Source organism: Falco naumanni, chromosome 8, assembly GCF_017639655.2.
Source record: "Falco naumanni isolate bFalNau1 chromosome 8, bFalNau1.pat, whole genome shotgun sequence".
In the NCBI taxonomy this organism is placed as follows: Eukaryota; Metazoa; Chordata; class Aves; order Falconiformes; family Falconidae; genus Falco; species Falco naumanni.
The window spans coordinates 59490253-59507344 of record NC_054061.1 but is presented as its reverse complement, the minus strand read 5'-3'; the positions used below and the strand labels follow the sequence as shown (position 1 = coordinate 59507344).

General features: G+C 46.9%; 2 protein-coding genes across 3 annotated transcripts; both read right to left on the bottom strand.

Moving 5' to 3' along the window:
- Positions 1 to 1009: 1009 nt before the first annotated feature.
- On the bottom strand, positions 1010 to 15938 carry POFUT2 (protein O-fucosyltransferase 2). The gene is made up of 9 exons (XM_040604119.1): positions 15778 to 15938; positions 14900 to 15150; positions 13204 to 13348; positions 12743 to 12853; positions 8385 to 8451; positions 4796 to 4921; positions 4065 to 4245; positions 3098 to 3221; positions 1010 to 2848 (listed from the first exon to the last, which is right to left on the bottom strand). The coding sequence occupies exons 1-9, from the start codon at positions 15936 to 15938 to the stop codon at positions 2695 to 2697; spliced, it is 1320 nt and encodes a 439-aa protein (XP_040460053.1). The 3' UTR covers positions 1010 to 2694.
- YBEY (ybeY metalloendoribonuclease) lies at positions 15045 to 17076 on the bottom strand. 2 transcript variants are annotated; one of them, XM_040604120.1, is made up of 3 exons: positions 16687 to 17073; positions 16291 to 16359; positions 15996 to 16111 (listed from the first exon to the last, which is right to left on the bottom strand). In XM_040604120.1, exons 1-3 carry the CDS (start codon positions 17023 to 17025, stop codon positions 16025 to 16027), a joined length of 495 nt encoding a protein of 164 aa, XP_040460054.1. In that variant the 5' UTR covers positions 17026 to 17073; the 3' UTR covers positions 15996 to 16024. The 2 variants fall into 2 exon arrangements, with proteins under 2 accessions (XP_040460055.1, XP_040460054.1); XM_040604121.1 differs by lacking the exons at positions 15996 to 16111; positions 16291 to 16359 and adding an exon at positions 15045 to 15150 and having other exon boundaries at positions 16687 to 17076.
- Between the last annotated feature and the right edge of the window lie 16 nt (positions 17077 to 17092).

The following is a 17092-nucleotide window of genomic DNA, read 5'->3' as shown; positions in this document are numbered from 1 at the left end:
GCATATTCTCACATCTCACAGAACTTTTTCTGCTCTTATTTTCACATTGATGAATGCATCTTCTTCCACTGTACGCTGAGACAGAGAGAACTGATCCCGCACGTTCCTTCCATCTATTCTAAAAATGGAACGTAACAGCATTACTGCCAAGGATACAGATCTCCTAAGCTCTCCTGTGCAAGGGGATAGGTGACAAGGCCTGCTCTGCTCAGTTCCTTGCTCTACAACCCAGAAAAAACAGCAGACAGTGGTACAACACCAGAAAATACAGAATTACAAGGCAACAAGCTGCTTTGGCACAGATTGCCAGCTGAAAGGTGCCATAGTCGCATATACATGCATACGTACGTTTGTACATACACGTGTTGTCACTGCAAAGACAAGACAAAGGACAGCCATGTCCCAAGATCCTGTGGACTTTAGGAGGAAATTCCATCCTTTCTTTCATTTGTCAAGACAGGGACTCAAGGGAGAGGGGATGTTGCTGGAAGCCCTTGACCAAGGGAGCTGTTGCCCTGCTCTCTTCTAATCCTCATTTTCTCTTTTAGCCCTTGTGGCAGGTTGTGCCTGTAGCCTCCTGTGCTTTTGCTGTGCACCTCCGAAAGGCCCACTTCTGCCTTCCCTGTGATGCCTTTTATGCAGTGAAAGGCAAGTTCGATCCCTCTTTCACCTCCTCCAGGCTGAGAAAGCCCAGCTCTCCCCTCCTCTCCTCATACACCACATACTCCAGCTGCCGCAGGTTTTAGCAGCCTTCCTGTGGACTCTTCCTGTTCGTCAACATCCTCTTGCATCTGGGGATGCACGGAGATGCAGCCTCCCAGTGCCAAGAACGGTAAACCCCAGCTGCGCTCCCTGATGCAGCACCTTGTGGGACTGATGAAAAAAACCAACTTTGTCAGGGCATGGAGGTTTTATCCCAAGTTTCTCCTATGCTGGACCTCAACACTAGGGAGCCAGGAGACAGCAAAATGCATGGTTAGAAAGAAGGAAGAAGCACGGACACATCCCATAAAATGCTACAAAGCTTTTTACTTTTTCTCAGTGAGGTATACATCACACGTAAATCACCACCATCGCTTTACACGGCGCACAAGCTGAACGAGAACATTTGACTTGGTGGGAAAAGGCACTGCTTTGAAATGCTGGGCTCCCCACTTTGTCGCCAGAGGGGCTCAGCTGCTGCACAGAGATGCAACGTGCAGCTGATAATAAACAGGAGAGCTGCTGCTACTATTGTCTGAGAAGCCCCGACAGCTTCCACTGCGGCTGCACAGGAGGAACCAACCTCATTGTCTGGGGGCCCCTGTGAAATGTCCACTGCACAGCACAGGAAGGTTATATATATCCCTACTCAAGCCAAGAGGAAAGAGCAAATGAAATGTCTGCTAACATCGAGGCAATCTGGTAAAATTGACTTTTTAAGGAAAAATGTCTGCTCTGCCTACTGAATTCTGTCTCCTAGCCCACTTCTGAAGAAGGTTAACAGAGCCATGTAGACCTGCAGGGCAAAAGATCAACCTGAAGCACCGAACAGGGCAGAATACTTCCCAACTGCCAATTCTACACAGCAAGAGACTGCAAGAGCTAGAATGGGTACTCACACAAAACCCTTCTCAAACAGGAGCTGCACTTTCCCTCTGGCAGGTAGTGCAGCACCGGGCTCCCCCCCCGGACCACCAGCCAGCCACCTGCATCAGAGCACAGCCCCGCCTGCAACGCTCCCCACTGCTGGGCTCACACACGTCACCTCCAGGGCCAACGACCTCTGCTGCCTGTCACTGTCCTCAGTTTGCACCCTTGCATAAACTGAAGGCAGAAATGCAGCAAATTAATTTGAATTACTGGGATCCATCTGACAAGGAAACTGAAAGGCCTTTTAGTACAGCATCACCATCACCGAGCTGACTGGGTGATCCCAAAAGGGTGCTGACTTTTGCATCAGTCCAACTGAACAGGCCTTTGGGAGGACAACGGGTGAAAAAAAGAAGTTTCCATTGTGAAGGTAAAAAGTAAGAAGAAATATAACCTTCCCTTTAGCACCCTACAAGCCCCACCGCTGCACCCCTCAGCACAGACTCACTGAGACTGCTACTAGAAGCAGTTGATTTAGGTAGAAATGCCACCTTCTCTTCTTTCATCAAGCACTGATTGCATCAGACAATTTGAATGTTCACAAATTACTATTGGAAAAGGAAGATTTCCCCAGGGAACGACAGACTTTACACGCAATCTTCAGCTCACGTAGTGCAGGTTACAAAACCAAGATGTAGTTTTTGCTACCAGAGGCAAACACCGAACAGAATGAAAAATAAAAGACAGAAATGCAGTACAGACCACAGCTGTGTTACGTTTATAAAAGTTAAAACCGTTCCTCTTCCTTAAAACTAGAAGGAAAATTGTGACGTGGTTTCAGGACAAAGTTTTGCCTTTCAGGTCTCAACTGCAGGGCTGGTATTGCCCTCCAGTCCCAGCTATGCTGAGAATGGGATCCCAGGCTGACTTCGTTTTTCTCGCTCCTATCAATGCCTGACTAAGTCAATGAATATTGCTTGTACTTCAAAACCCAGATGTCAAGTAAACACTGAGAAGAGGGTAGAGGATTGAGCCGGTTTGGTGAAAAGGAGGTATTTCCCCATAGTCCTTCCTTGTTCTTTTGAGCTCACCAGTATTAAAGCCCTTGGATTTCTCTGTATTTTAGTACACAATTTTCCAGTGAGTTGGCTGCTCACAATTTTTCTCTTTTTCACCACAAAATCGGTTGTAAGTTGTTTTTGGATCAAATCCCAAGATCTCCCTCTCTTCATGGATCCGGAAGGAAAATGTTGAAACTGAGGTGCCTATAAAATACCTGTGAAAAGAATCAGAATGGGTTTCTGAAGGGGGGGAAGTTTTTAAATGCAAGTAATTGATTTCAGTCCCATGAACTTTAATTTCACTGAAACAATATGATAATGAAATTATCATATTTATTTATACACAATATAACTACTATATGTCTATTTTATATGTATGTCGATTGTATAAATCAATGTCACATACGACTTGTAAACAACTATATCTGGGTCATTAACAACATTCTGTTTTGTGACTTCACTACCTCGCGTGTGCGCAGATCCACTGGTCAATCACGGCCAAGCCCCCATCTTTGTAGAGTTCCAGCTCCTCCCAAGAGGGTTCAAACCTCACCATCTCAGGCAGCAGCTTCTTGAGCAATTCAATCTCTGAAAAAGGGAAGGATGCAAATTTATTTTTACATTCTAAAAAGCCACTCACTGCTGTCATAAAACGTGTTTAAGGAAACCCCTGGGTGAACAGTTATGAAGCCAGCCAAACCAAAATCTACCTAAAAATTTTACATTTGCCAAACATCAAGAGTATTGAGCTGGGGGTGGGGGGCAGTGGGTCAGAGACATGGTGCCGAGAGGAGCAGTTCTCAGTGGGAGGGGAAGCCTGCAAGGGATAGAGCAGACACCGCCACTAGCCTCATGCTCTAACCCTACAGGGTAGGTGTACCACCTTCTTGACAGTAAACTTTGATTAGCTATGCAGATGCCATGACCTGCGGGGTTATTCTAACATCACATGTTGAAATAGATCCCTAGGTACCACTGGGAGGGAGGTGCAGCCCTGGGATAAGGCCTGGGAGGAGAACTTCACCCTTGGGGATTTCTAAGCCTCGGCCACACACAGCTAGGTCCACCCCAGTATGGCACTGGGGGCAGCCAAGGGGAAGGCTGGGTGGGAGACTTCAGGGGATCCTTCCCACCAGCATGTCCGAGAGTCTCTGAAAAGCTAAAAAAGGTGGGATGGAATTAAGAGGAGGAGGAACAGGCAAATTCAATTCCCAGTTTCCCACTGCAGAGACTGTCAAACCTCCCATGGGAAATACCAGATGAGTGGTTCGACACAACTATTCAAGCTGGAAGGAAACAGCTGCCCGATCTTGTTCAATTCCCCATTCAATGATGGAGGCGTACGCACTTCCAGTCATTTATAAAAGCAAAGTGGTAATTGCTGCGCTCATTGTCAAAGGTTATCAGTCCTAAACTGACTGATCTGCCTACCCTCCTCAACAGCATCAGTGGCTACAAAAACTTTTTCAAGTTTATGCACGTCCAAAAGGCTGCGGATTTTCTTTACTGCTCCTTGCAGGGAAGGCACATCTTCTCTGTGACCCCAGATGAAGTCTTTCCTCCTGAGATGAACCCCAAGGTACGGGCCACCTAGAGCTGTGCCCATCTTAACCTAAAAGACAAATAAAATTTAAAACTTGAGAGCAACACTATTCATTCACACTGAAAAGGCCTGAATGCATAATCTCTGGATAAGGCACTAAATTACTCTGGCTGCAGACAGTAATTTTAAGGTATGGATTGGCAGTATTTTGGGACACTTACTGCAAAGTTTTGACCCTGGATGGACTGCATCATAGAAGAGTGAAATCTTTGTAAACAAAAATTGCTCTCCTTGACCAAATCCACAACTGGCAGTTTGCAGTGGAACTTTACACCCGCAGATGATGCTGAATACAGAAGCTGCCCTTGTTTCACTAAAGAAAATGAGGGCAACAAAAATCTGGCACCCAGAACCAGTTAGCCACATCTCAACAGACTGTTACCTCATGTCACGCAGGGAGATTAGGGTACAGTAGGAACATGCACATCCACCTCTGTCTGAACAGGCAGAGCTAGTCCCATGTATCTTCCAGTATTCCCTGCCACGCACAGCCAGGAGTACACAAATAAAAAAAATAAATATTAAATTTGTTATGGGAAACAGACTGTTGTGATTTTACCTTCATCTGTGTCCAGTCCTCCTTGTAATGAGTTCTGTCTGCCTCATCGGTGGATTGAAGATACTTTTTTCTAAACTCATCTCCCACTACACGGAGGTGTTTAGCAAACACCATGCTCCGACGGGTCTGTTGGAATAAGAGCAGATGCTGAGTCAGAAAAAGGGAGAGCTAAAAATGCCTAAATGGAGATAGTTTCACATACACAGAGCTTCCAAGATGCAGTTAATTCTGATACATCCATGCAGCACTGCAAGCAACAATTTCTAACCTTTCATCAGAGACTTAACTGTTTAATCCTAATCATAACCACATTTATAACCAGCATACTCATCCATGACCCTGCAATACATAGGTGTACCGAGTAGACCATAGTTATTTACATAACAGAAGACATACTATAACAAATTAAACACTCTAGCAACATACCTCACCTTTGGAAACAAAAGCTGGGCAAAGACTTTAGCTTGCAAAACACCGTAAGAATAAAACCTGCTTTAAAAACCCCATGCGTCTAGCTACAGACGCTCATACCAAATTCAGTGGGAAAGTGATGAAAAAGGAATTATTTTCTTCACCTGTGAATAATGACCTCTTTCAAAGATTTTGCGATGCAGTTACCACCATACACAGTCACACACAGCCTTCTTATTAACAGGCACACACCACAGAACTAAGGAAATCCCATCTGACGTACACCGCTTACAAAGGACACTTGGCAGTTTGGTCCAAGTCTCAATTTTATACAAGTCTGTTGTCTATTGTGTGATGGGCACCAAAGAAGGTGCAATGAAAACACTTCTCTTCCATTTCCAACAGCCTCTCTTTTCTCAGCACAGTGAAACCCACAGTGGACAGAGTTCGCTACACAGTGGCGAAGCCAGGCAGAGCATCACTGGCACTCCAAGACACAGCCACACCAATCGTGCCTCTGCCTTGCGCTGGCAAAGAGGCAGGAACTACAATCTGCCAGGCTTTTTTCATCTTCTCCCAGAGCAGCTATTTCTCCCTGTGCCAAACTCGCTGTGGTTGAACTGGTTTCTCCTCCATATCATTCAATAAGACACAGAATGATTTAATCTTCGGTAAGATCCACCACACTGGGACCTGGAGATCCACACCCCTCTACATATTTAATAGCAAATTAAATATGTGGTATTTATATATTACATATAAAACCAAATATGTATTATTTAACACATACATAAATATATAATTATTATTACATGGCAAAGCCTGCTCTTCTAGCATCTTTAAAGAGATCAGCACTGGCTTTCTAATCCCATCCAAAATCCTCCAGCAAAACATTTATACCAAGGGAAGATGTACACAGTCTGCTGCAAAACACTCACACTGCAGTTCAGAGACAGACATTCCTCCTCCTTTTTGTAATATGTCAACACAATATGCTCCTGTCGAGTCAAGCTGTTGGGTATCTTACCCAAGATGTGGTGAACACGGTATGTCCAAGAGGCAGCAAACGCGTACAGGGGCAGTACTGGCACTGGGGAGGACAATAACCATCCCTGAACACTATGCTTGCATCAAACACCTCTAAACTTCATCCTGATGGATCGCGTGACTGCCACGTCACGTTTGGCACTCCCGCAGTATGCTGTGCCAAGTTTTTCCTGGGTGCAAAGCACTCCTCGGAGAGCAGCTGTTCTGGATGAACAGTTATGTTGCAACAGAGTACATAAAAGAGAAAACACCAAGGTGTGAACCTCCACTGATACACTTTCTAAAGCGGATACTCTCTGTATCTGGCTACCCTCTTATTTAAAGTATACGTTTCAACTCTGCGTGTGCAATACCGTCACCCTTTCCAACTACCTCCAAGTTTTGCTTCTTCTCCCTTTTTGTCTGCAAAGAAACAAACTGAGAAGGGAGAGACTTCTCAGAGGTGCACGGAGAAAGGACAAGAGTCCCTGGGCCCAAGCTGGAGCAAGGCAACTTCTGTTTGGATACCAGGCAAAATCTCTTGCCCACAAGAGTGGCACCGCCACGGGACAGACCCCAGAGAGCTGGCAGATCTCCAGCTGGTGGGGGCTTTCCACCTTCAGCTGGACACAGCCCCAAACCACCAGGTCAAATTCTGGAGTGCAAACTTGGAGGCAGGGCTGCCGAGACACCTACTCACCTATTTTTTTCTGATTCCAAGTTTGGGAAAACAAAATCAGTGTTGGTTATGCTCCTTTTTGTGTACGTGATTTAACTGTACACATCTCAAACTCTTTGAGAGCGGCCTTCCAAAATGGTGAAACCACATTCAAAACTGTTGGCTTTTCTACAGTTGTCCTCAAGAGAACTTTCTGCTTCCATATAGATAGTAAAGCACTTACATGGTCCACACGCTACACTAATGCTCCTCAAGGGATTCAAAGTTGCTCCTAAACCATTTTAGGAGCTGTCTCCTGCTCCGTGGTCATTCAACCATTAAGAATCCCAAAGCAATATCTTTCATCTTGCACTGGTAGAGAAGCTAAACAAAAATGGTGACAACAGTAGAGCTCAATATTAAATTAAGAGTATTTTTGGACACCGAAGATGTAGGTTGGTTGCAAAGGGAAGCTGGCTTGTAATGACTTAAAAACTTCTTTGAGACAAGAGGGCATCTGTTTGCAAGATTTATGAAGAACTCTAGACATCCAGAGAGTTATTAAGAAAAAAACAACAACCAAAAATCATGCAGGTAGTTAAAACTGAAATAAAAGAAGATTATTTTTCTAGCTAGTTTGAAATCATTTTGAAACAAGTTTAAATTGTTGAGACAATTTTTAAAGTACCACTGTTAAGAAACGTGTTAAGGATCCACATGAATTTTATGTCTGCTTTTGCAGGACTACAAGTCAGACTCCAAAATTATAAACGGGTTGCATGTCTCTGTTTGGAAAATCACTCTCAATGAAAAATTCATAGTTAGCAAACTACTGTTTGGTCCCTTTCTGAAAAACATGCCGTATACCAAGCGAATAGACAGACACTTACATCTTACAAGCCTGAGGCCTACGTAACTTGTTTCATAGTATCCTGAGGGTCACTTTCTCTTAGAAATTGTAATTACATCAAGCACTCCATACAGTGTTCCATGTTCCTGTGGCTGAACCTTTGACTTAAAACTTTTCCCATAGGAATTCTTTTACCGTAGACCCTTGGGTGGGGTCCCCCAACAGTGCTCAGCGTTACCTTGAAACTCATGGGAATTTTGCCATTGAAGCCAATGGGGAGATGGTTAGGACAATATTGAGCGATTTGGGGAATTCTTTTGAAAAGTCCGATCTTAAGGCTGACTAGACAAGAAACTGCCCAAAGGCAGTTCCCTTCTGATGGCAGATGTGTTGCACAGGGGAGGTCCTTCTAAACACCACGCCCTGCAGCACCCAGTCTTTGGGGACAAGACACCAGGACAAATGCCTGCATTACATTAATCCACAGCAGCCTGCAGACCACCTTTAGCATACACTGCTGAAACATAAGACATGAGTTACTTTCAAGAAAAGAAACCAGAAGCAAAACTGAAGCACATACCGTTTATCAAATTTTTATTGGAACCAAGTAGAAAGTCTAGAGAAGCTAACTGGAAAATACTCACATTCCAATAATCTTTCCCTCCGTAGTGGTCATGAAGAAGGTTTTCAGCTCTGTCTAACATCACTGACCTATTAAAAATTGTAAAACTGAGTGCAGTTCCCTTAGGAATAGAATTTACATTATGATGTTTCTTTATACAGTTGCTAGGATAAATGATCTGTTTTGCAAAGGGAGCACAGGGAATGAGGGACAGGCTGCCAGTCTTCTGTACAAAGCAAATTGTGACCCATAGCCCGCTGGGGAGAGAAGGGAACTATGCCACTGCGTGTTCTTGCTCTCTTCCTTAATAAATGACACTCTTAATTCTAACAGTTAAACACAAACAAGCCTTAACAGTCCCTCACATAGTCCTCACAGTAGCTGGTGCTGGAGAAACAAGATTGCCAACAGGGAGAGTGATCCAAAGGGGAGAAGCAACCCATGAATGATGCTCAGCCTCGGAGCATGTGAAAGCCTCTTGAAGGAAGCAGGAGTCATGCTCACAAAAGCAAAATCAGAGCAGGTGTTTTCCACTTGGGGAATACGATGTCCTACAGTAAAACAACAGATCAAAGAACATGCAGACTCTACAAAAATGCGCACTAGCAACTACACCCAAATTTTAAAATAAAACTTCTTCACTAACATGAAAGCAGCCTGTGCTTTTCATAAACACACACAGTTCAGGACTGGATTGTGTACTGGAAACGTAACTGCATTACCCAAGCGCTAAGAAGCAGAAAAAATTTGGGGAGTTTGAAATATCCAAGAGCATACGGGATGTAGGCTTAGTTTGTGCTCAATATGAGCAAACACACAGAGAAAATGGTTCTGCTGAAAGGGGGGGGTCAAACTCATTATCTGATTCATCTTCTACTAAAATGAGAGGAAGGAAATAACAAATCAACTTTATCACTGCTGAAAATCAGCTGGACACTTGAATACAGCCTAAAAATAATCTGGAAAACAGACTAGACTGTGCTGCTGGAGAAGCAGCGCTGCATTTAACAGGAAGCTTGGAGGTGAATGAGATTAATAATCTAAACATGCCAGGAAGATTTGTGTAAGTGACCACACCTGAAGAGTAATAATACAGTACCAGGACCATACAACTCATTGTCCAAAAGGGCAACATGGGAGATCAGAGAAGCTACAGTGACTTGTGCATTGGAGGTTTCAGCTATCCCCAGGTAGGCTGGGCAAGTGTCACAGCAAGATGTGACTAAGTAAGTGCAGTTTGAGTACTGTCAAAGACAGTTCCATGAACGAACTGGGCAAGGAGTAGCTCCTGATATCCTCTTAAGCAGCAGCAAGACACAGACCACAATCTCACAGTGGAAGAGCTACTTCATGACAGTGGCCATAAATGTACTCATCTTCGACATCCTACTGGATCAACAATGGCCAAAGGAAACTTACTGCAGTTGCATTCAGTGTCAAAAAGGGGACTATGCAAAAATGCAGAAATAGCATCCAAGTGAAGAAAACAAAAAGGTTCATACACTCCATGAAGTTAAATAGAAAAAGTCAATAAAGAAAGTCAAAGAAGAAATAGAGCAACACGAAATAAAGGCCTTCAATCTAATGACAAATCTTCATTCCAATACAAAGACAAAGGCTTAATAAGCACTTAAGAGACAGTAATGTCATGGCAGCAACAGCTACTGGCATTTTTTGTAGCTGTGCACTAGGTGGAAAAGCTGGGAAGATTCACCTGCCAGAATGACATTTTACAGGCAAACTCATCAGAGAACGCATCTCCCAAACCAAAGTGGCCACAGGAAGTGTCCAGCGATGGAACAGCTACACAAAAGGAACCCACAAATGACCAACACCAGGCAGTATTCACCCAATAGCTGTCAAGGAACTCAAGGATGAAGCAGCTGTGCCACTAATTCTGGTATGTGACTTCTTACAACTGCAACACAGCATATGTGATGTCAATTTTCTAAAAAACATCCTTGGGGAGGTCTGGGATGCAACATAGTGGCAAACCTGATGTCAGTACTACACAACTTAAGAGCAACTATTATAAAAGCCAGAACTGATGGATATCTAAATCGGAGAAGTATCAACTGGGAGCTCTGAACAATCAGAATAGCCTAAAGACATAAGCACCCATGCAGGTAAGGGAAAGCTCATTGACATTGCCTACCAGGGTTCCCTGACAGCCTTTGTTAAAGGCTTTTAAGAAAACCTGACAGCAACGGCACAGGAGAGAAGGCCCTGGCACAGATTTAAAAAAAAAAGTTTAAAGACGGGTAAATATCCAGTTCTCACTGTACAGGGAGGTCACAAGTGGAAGGAATCTGCTTTTCACCATATTCCTAAACAACCTACAAAAGGGTGTGAACTCTGGGGTGACGCAGCTTGTGGATCACTTTAAATTTTTCAAAACAGGAAAGACAAAGGCCAACTGTGAAGAATCAGACAAGTTTTGATGACTGGCCAGTAAAGCGGCAGATGAAATCTAATGTAGGAGTGTACCTGGTAAAATAAAAACCAGTGGCTTCATCTGATAACTACAGGGCTTGACGCTCAGGAATGAGGACAGTTTGATGAAAATGACAAGGCAACACTCATCAGAGGTCAAAAAAGGGAATTTGTAGATCAGGAATTACCAGAAAAAGAAAGGAGCGCTGAACAGATCATGTCATTGTACCACTATGTAATGGGTTTACCTGCACGCAGTGTGCAGGATCCAGCTGAGCTGTAAAGGTTCAGAGAATGGCATTGAGGATGACCAAAGGCATGGAGAGGCTTTCACATGAGAAACAACCAGTGAAGCCAGGACTCTTATCACTGCAGAGGAGACAAGCGAGGAGGAGTAAGACAGATGTAAAAAATCATGCATGGTATGGAGGTGAATATTGAAGAGCTGTTTGTTCACTGTCTCTTGCACGACATGATGCTAGATGAAACTTGCAAGAAGGAGTTACAAAAGGAGGCGGATTTTCACAGGGCACACAGTTAAGGTGCAAAACCTTTAGGTCTTGTTCCAAGATTTCGTAGATGCTAACAGTGTGCCTGGGGGGGTTCAAAGGGAGGCTTGCACCGATCCGTGGACTGACTGATAGATGTAAAAGATATGAAGATCGCTTTCAGCAAAGAAGGTCCCTACAACCACAAACGTGAATTCAGGGTGGGACAAGACTCAGGGGAGGCATTACACACACTTGCCCATTTCTTATACTTTTCCGCAGACATCTGATTTTAGCCACTATTGGATTTCACAGACGAAACTGCACCAACTTTAACAGGAACCAGTAGTTTTAACATGAACTACTGTAGCTGCCCTTACACTGCTGCTACATTCGTACTTCTTCCTACTTGTATCTGACTGTGAAATGTGATCTCATGGATAAGGCACCTTGTCTGCACACTAGGAATACTTGGGCACTACTCCTAATTTTTCTCTTGATCTTCCTCATGCCAGACCTTTGACAGCTGCCACGACGGAATTAACTGTAGGGCTAAACATGGAGACCTCTATGGCTTATTTAGTCCAGTTTTCTGCTGTCACTGGCAAAGACTGTGGTATAACTCCTATAAATAGAAAACCTTCCTGTTAAAAAACAGGACTTTGCTTCCCTGCTCCCAGCGGGAGGTACTACAGATCCCCTTAGGGATACCTTCATCTCATTTTCAATAAAATCATACTGATGTCAAATTTTTGGATGTTTTTGCTCTCATGGCAAAACTGCGCTTCAGCTTAGACCTTCTGTGTTTCTCCTAAGGATTTATTTCCCTGATGTATTCCCAGACAGTGATTATTTCCTCTTCGCTCCTGTACCCCAGTAGCTTTTGCTTTGCTATGATGTCTTCAGCTGTTACAGGGTCACAATCGACCGGAAACACTTTGCTACTGGGATAATGTAAGCATGCTCCAACTCTCATATAGAGCTTTCCTTTCCTCTGATTATCCTAGTGGCATCCGAGAGCAGAAAGACAGAACATGATGCTTGCTTTCTCTAAACCCAGCTCACACTATGGAGGACAGATGTCCCAAGAAACCAGGCACTGCACCTCACGAAAGACGTGGGCTTGGGAAACACTGATGCCACTCTGTTTGTTCCCTCTTGACCCAGCATCAAATGGTAAAGGAAGGAAAGGTAAACATAGGGTGGGAAGGACATTTAGCTACCCGAGAGAGACGACTAAGGAGCTCAAGGCTATTTCCTCTTAGATTTTAGGACTGCATCATTTAACTTAATTAGGTGCTTCTTACAATGTAAATTCCTTCTGTAATGGTTTTAACGGATTACAGTAACTCAGTGATGAATTGCCACAACAGTCTCTAAGTTCCCCCTGCTCTTCCCACCTGGCAATGGGTTTGTGGGCACGCGATACAACAATAAATAGTAATACAAGGCAACTCACTGTGCTGAAGTGTTCTTCAAAAGGATTGGAGCCACAATAGAGGCAGATCCTTGGACAGACAGACAAGAGACATTTAGGCCCCGTGTTTCCTCATAACCCCAGAACCATCCCCTGAAAGGGAACACAAAGTATTGGTTGGTTCACAGGCTTCTATTTTAAATTAATGCCATATCTGTAATGAAACAAATAAACAGCACACCCTAGAAAGATGACAGATAACGTAAATAGACCAGCCAGCTCCTTTACACTGTATTTGTGTGAAATAACTTTCTAAAATCAGATCTTCTACTACCAATATGACATTTTATTATCAGTGGAGTTTTAAAAACAAAGTGAACCCACAGCATCGAGAGATTCAGAGACAACACTACAACAACTGCACAAGTCTGTTCTGTAAAGAGTAGGCAAATGTCTCACTGAACACAAGTAAAAAGAAGACCGAAAGGACTGCTAGATGTTACCTGTAGTACTCATGTTTGTCTTTGGAGTACATAAGCTGGTCAATGCATGGCCTTTCATCTATTTTTTCTTCCCATGTTCCTTCTTTCCATCCTTCTGCGTAGCCTTGTAGGACGTAAATCTGCTCAATAAAGGGCCCACCTGACTCTGCACAGAAGGCAAAACAAAGCATTTGTGAGCATGAAAAATGCAATAAAGGTATGAACTAGCATTACTTGCAGCTAAAAAACTACTTTCTTCCCTATGAAAAAGGAAAGGAAGTTCTGTGTAAGCTGAAAAGATAAAAGGGTCAGGGGACGTGACAACCTACCACTCCCACCCAGCTATGCCTGATTTAAGGTGACACACAGAACTGAATCACCATGGAAATGTAAATTCAAAAGCTGGGTAAAACACACCATGAAGCACAAAGGTTTCCAATGCTGTAGGTAGCTGTTATGGGAAGAGTGCCTCCTGACAAGTACAAGCCCTCCTTCCTCTAAATTTCAGGGTTTCTAAATGCTTTTTCCTGAAAAGAAAGGGACAATGACCCTTTCAGAGCTCTTTGAGGAAGTGTGACATTTGGGGGGCCTTTTATTTCCTTTGCTGAAAAAGTCTGTGACACTGCTGCAGAGTTTGGCATTTGGTGATTAGTTCAACATGGCATTAAATCCTAAAGGAACCAACTTCACGGTTTCCACGTTCTTAGGGCAGGCCCTTCTCTTCTATACCATTTGGTACACAAAAAGCAGGGGTAAGTATTTTGAGATTATGCAGCCTCAATGATGAAAAAGTAAGTTCACCGAAGAACCCATTTATCCTGGTTTCAGCTGGGATGGAGTTAATTATCTTCTTAGGAGCTAGTACTGTGCTGTGTTTTGGCTTTGATGTGAGACTTTCCAGTTCCTCAGGCCTTGTTAGTGAAAAGGTGGAGGGACACAAGGAATTGGTAGGGGACACAGCCAGGTCCGTTGATCCGAACTGGCCAGAGAGGTATTCCATACCATGGGGCATCATGCCTGGTATATATACCTGGGGGGTGGCCGGGGCAGGCAGGTCACGCTCGGGACAGTCAGCAAGTGAGCAGTTACACGGTGCACCACGTGTTCTTTTCTTCCTTTTGCTCTGGATTTTATTCTTTTCCTTCCCCTCTTCATTATAACTGTTATTGTCATCATTGTTATTATTGTTCTTTCATTGTTATTCTATTTCAATTATTAAATTGCTCTCACCTCAACCCTCGAGTTTTACATTCCTTTCCAGCTCTACTCCCCATCCTTCTGGGTGAGGGGGGAGTGAGCGAGCGGCTGCGTGGTACTAAATTACCAGCCGGGGTTAAACCATGACACCACTGCACAGCTTTTACTGCCCAACCACCTCCAGAAAAAGGTGACTTGCCCGTATTTTGACAGGCTGCCTCTCTCTCTCCTTAGAGGGTTTTTTACCATGGCCAAAATTACACAGAAGTATCTGTGACTTTAACCAGAAGCACTAACGGTCTTTCTCTAAGGTCCCTAGGAAATCGTGGGGATGACAGTGCTACATTAAACAAGCTGCCAAATAATTGGGTTATTTCATCCCAGTGGTTTGTTGCTCAGCACGATTCTTGCCACCTTTTTTTTATTTATTTCACATTAAAGGTAAAAGCTCATATAAGCATAAACAAGAAATCACCTCAAATAGTTAGCCAACTGTATGCTGTACAATTCCATACTCTACCTGCCAGAAACTGCTCATATTCAATGACAGGGATGTTCCTGTTGAGGCTTGGGAGATCGAAGAACTCAGACCAAGGGATCCGGACCTGAAGGATGTCAGGGCTCTGCCAGTGATAAAGACGTCCCCAGGGAGGCAGAACTAACACCCAGTTTTCACTTTTCAGCAAGGTCTTTAGAAGGGAAGCAATGCGAACGTAGACATCTCTGCGAAGGTTGAACCCTTCAGGAGGATTTACATCATACAAAAGGTACCTGGGGAGAACAAAGCAATGCAATTACTTTGGGGAGTTCAGAACTTCTAGTGGTTTGGTTTTTTGATCCCACCACCAATGTAACTCTATCGGGATGGAAACTGTTCCTCTTTTGTGAGCTTGTGGTACTCAGAAGAGGCAAAGGGATGAAGTAGGGGAAGGCAGAGCAGTGCATGCTGCAGGGGCTAGGGGAGGCACCGCAGTCTCCTTGTGGGACATCATCAAAGTGGCACATGCAGCGGGGTGGGATGGGGGGGAAAGGAGTGAATTCCTTAGATGTCTTGCTCGCCCTGAGGGTAACATGGTGCACGGTGAGGCACATCACGCAGGCTGAGCGCTGCGAGTTGAATACAAAGGCAGGCGGACAGGCTGAGGAGGGAGAGGGGACCAGGGTGCAGCTGGGGTGCCCCAGCCGCGCTCAGAGCAGGAAAGCCCCCAGACAGCTGCGACGGCATCTTCCAGAAACGACCCAAACGGCACCAGCAGGCAAAGGAGGACCCTTACCTGCCACTGGCCCGCGGCTCAGCACCGCGGCAGGGGACCCACCGGCCCCCTCAGCAGGCGGCAGGTGCCGACCCTGCGGCGGGGCCGGGGCCGGGCCGGGGGGCGCTGCGCGGCCCCTCCTCACCTGGTGCGCGGCGCGGCGGCGGCAGCGGGCAGCGAGGAGGCGGCGTGGCCGGCGCGGAGGGCGGCGGGCGGCGGCTGGGCGGCGGCGGGCGGCGGCAGGACGAGCGCGGCCAGGCCGAGCAGCAGCGGCATGAGGCGGCGGCCGGGGCCTTGCGCCGCCATCCCTGCGCTGCGACACGTCCGGGGCGGCCCCGGCGGCGGCCCGGCCCCTCGGTGCGCGGGAGGGAAGCGGCCCCGGTGCGGTTCCCTCAGAAGAGGCCCGCCGTTAGGGGCCGGAGGCTGGCGCCGGTGAGCCGGTTCAGCTCCTCCAGGATCTCCACCTCCTTCCGGTACATCTGCGGGAGGAGGGAAGCCCTGCTGGGTGCCCCGCGGCCGGGCTACCGGCCTCTCCGCCAGCCGCAGCCCTGTGGAGCCGGCGGGTGCCCCGTCACGGGTGGGGGGCAGGAAAATTCCCCCCCCCCCCCCCCCAGGCTGGGCACCGCACGCCCTTCCCGGCGCCCCGCCACCGCCGTACCTGCTGCCACTCGGATTCCGTGTTGTGCTGGTAGCCCAGCAAGTGGCACAGTCCGTGGGCCGCCGTCACCTGCGGAAAGCAGCCGGGCTCTGTAAGGCGTGTAACAGCCCCAGTCCCACGGCTGGCAGCTGCGGGCAGCCCCGGCACCGCAGCTCGCCCCGTACCCCACTATCTGCCGCTTTGCCAAAACTTCCAGCAAAGAGCCGGTAACGCAAAACCGCACGGCTCAGGGGGCACCCCCAACACGCCAGCACACAGTTAATCGTTCATGGTAAGCTGTGCCACCACCGCCTCCTCGTCCAGCCCAGCCGGGCCGGGAGAGCGGCAGCTACCCCCTGCCGTGGGGGGACACCCCTCGGCTGCCCTTCCCCGCCCCGGGCCGGCCGGCCGCCTCACCGCCAGCACGCTGTCGAAGTCCTCCCCGGTGGCGCGGCACTGCTGGTGGATGTACTCCACCCCCAGGAAAATGTCCCCCAAGTTGTACTCGTCGCGGCAGCGCGGCCGCGGCAACTCCCCCGCCGTGACCCGGTGGAAGGGGAAGGAGAGGACGTCGGTGGGCTCCGGGCGCTGCCGGTACGCGCCGTTAAGACGCCGCATCAACCCGTTGCCGGCACAAACCAGCCCCACATCGAAGCGAGAGGCGCCTAAGGCGGCCCGCAGGGCACAGACGGCGCGGCGGAGCGGGACGCGGCGCACCGGCACGGCTCGCTGGGCGTTCCGCAGCACCACGCTCATGATGGCGATGGCGGCGGGAGCCCGCCCCCGCTCCCCGGCCCGCCCGCGCCTGCGCGGCGAGACCCCG

Coding starts and splice junctions, on each gene's coding strand:
- POFUT2 (XM_040604119.1), bottom strand. CDS start 15,938: ATGGCGGCGCAAGGCCCCGGCCGCCGCCTCATGCCGCTGCTGCTCGGC. Junction 8,452..12,742: donor TTGAAGAACACTTCAGCACA/GTGAGTTGCCTT, acceptor AATTTTTAATAG/GTCAGTGATGTTAGACAGAG. Junction 4,922..8,384: donor GAGGGAAAGATTATTGGAAT/GTGAGTATTTTC, acceptor TTATTCCAACAG/ACCCGTCGGAGCATGGTGTT.
- YBEY (XM_040604120.1), bottom strand. CDS start 17,025: ATGAGCGTGGTGCTGCGGAACGCCCAGCGAGCCGTGCCGGTGCGCCGC. Junction 16,360..16,686: donor ACTTCGACAGCGTGCTGGCG/GTGAGGCGGCCG, acceptor TGCTTTCCGCAG/GTGACGGCGGCCCACGGACT. Junction 16,112..16,290: donor CGGAATCCGAGTGGCAGCAG/GTACGGCGGTGG, acceptor CTCCTCCCGCAG/ATGTACCGGAAGGAGGTGGA.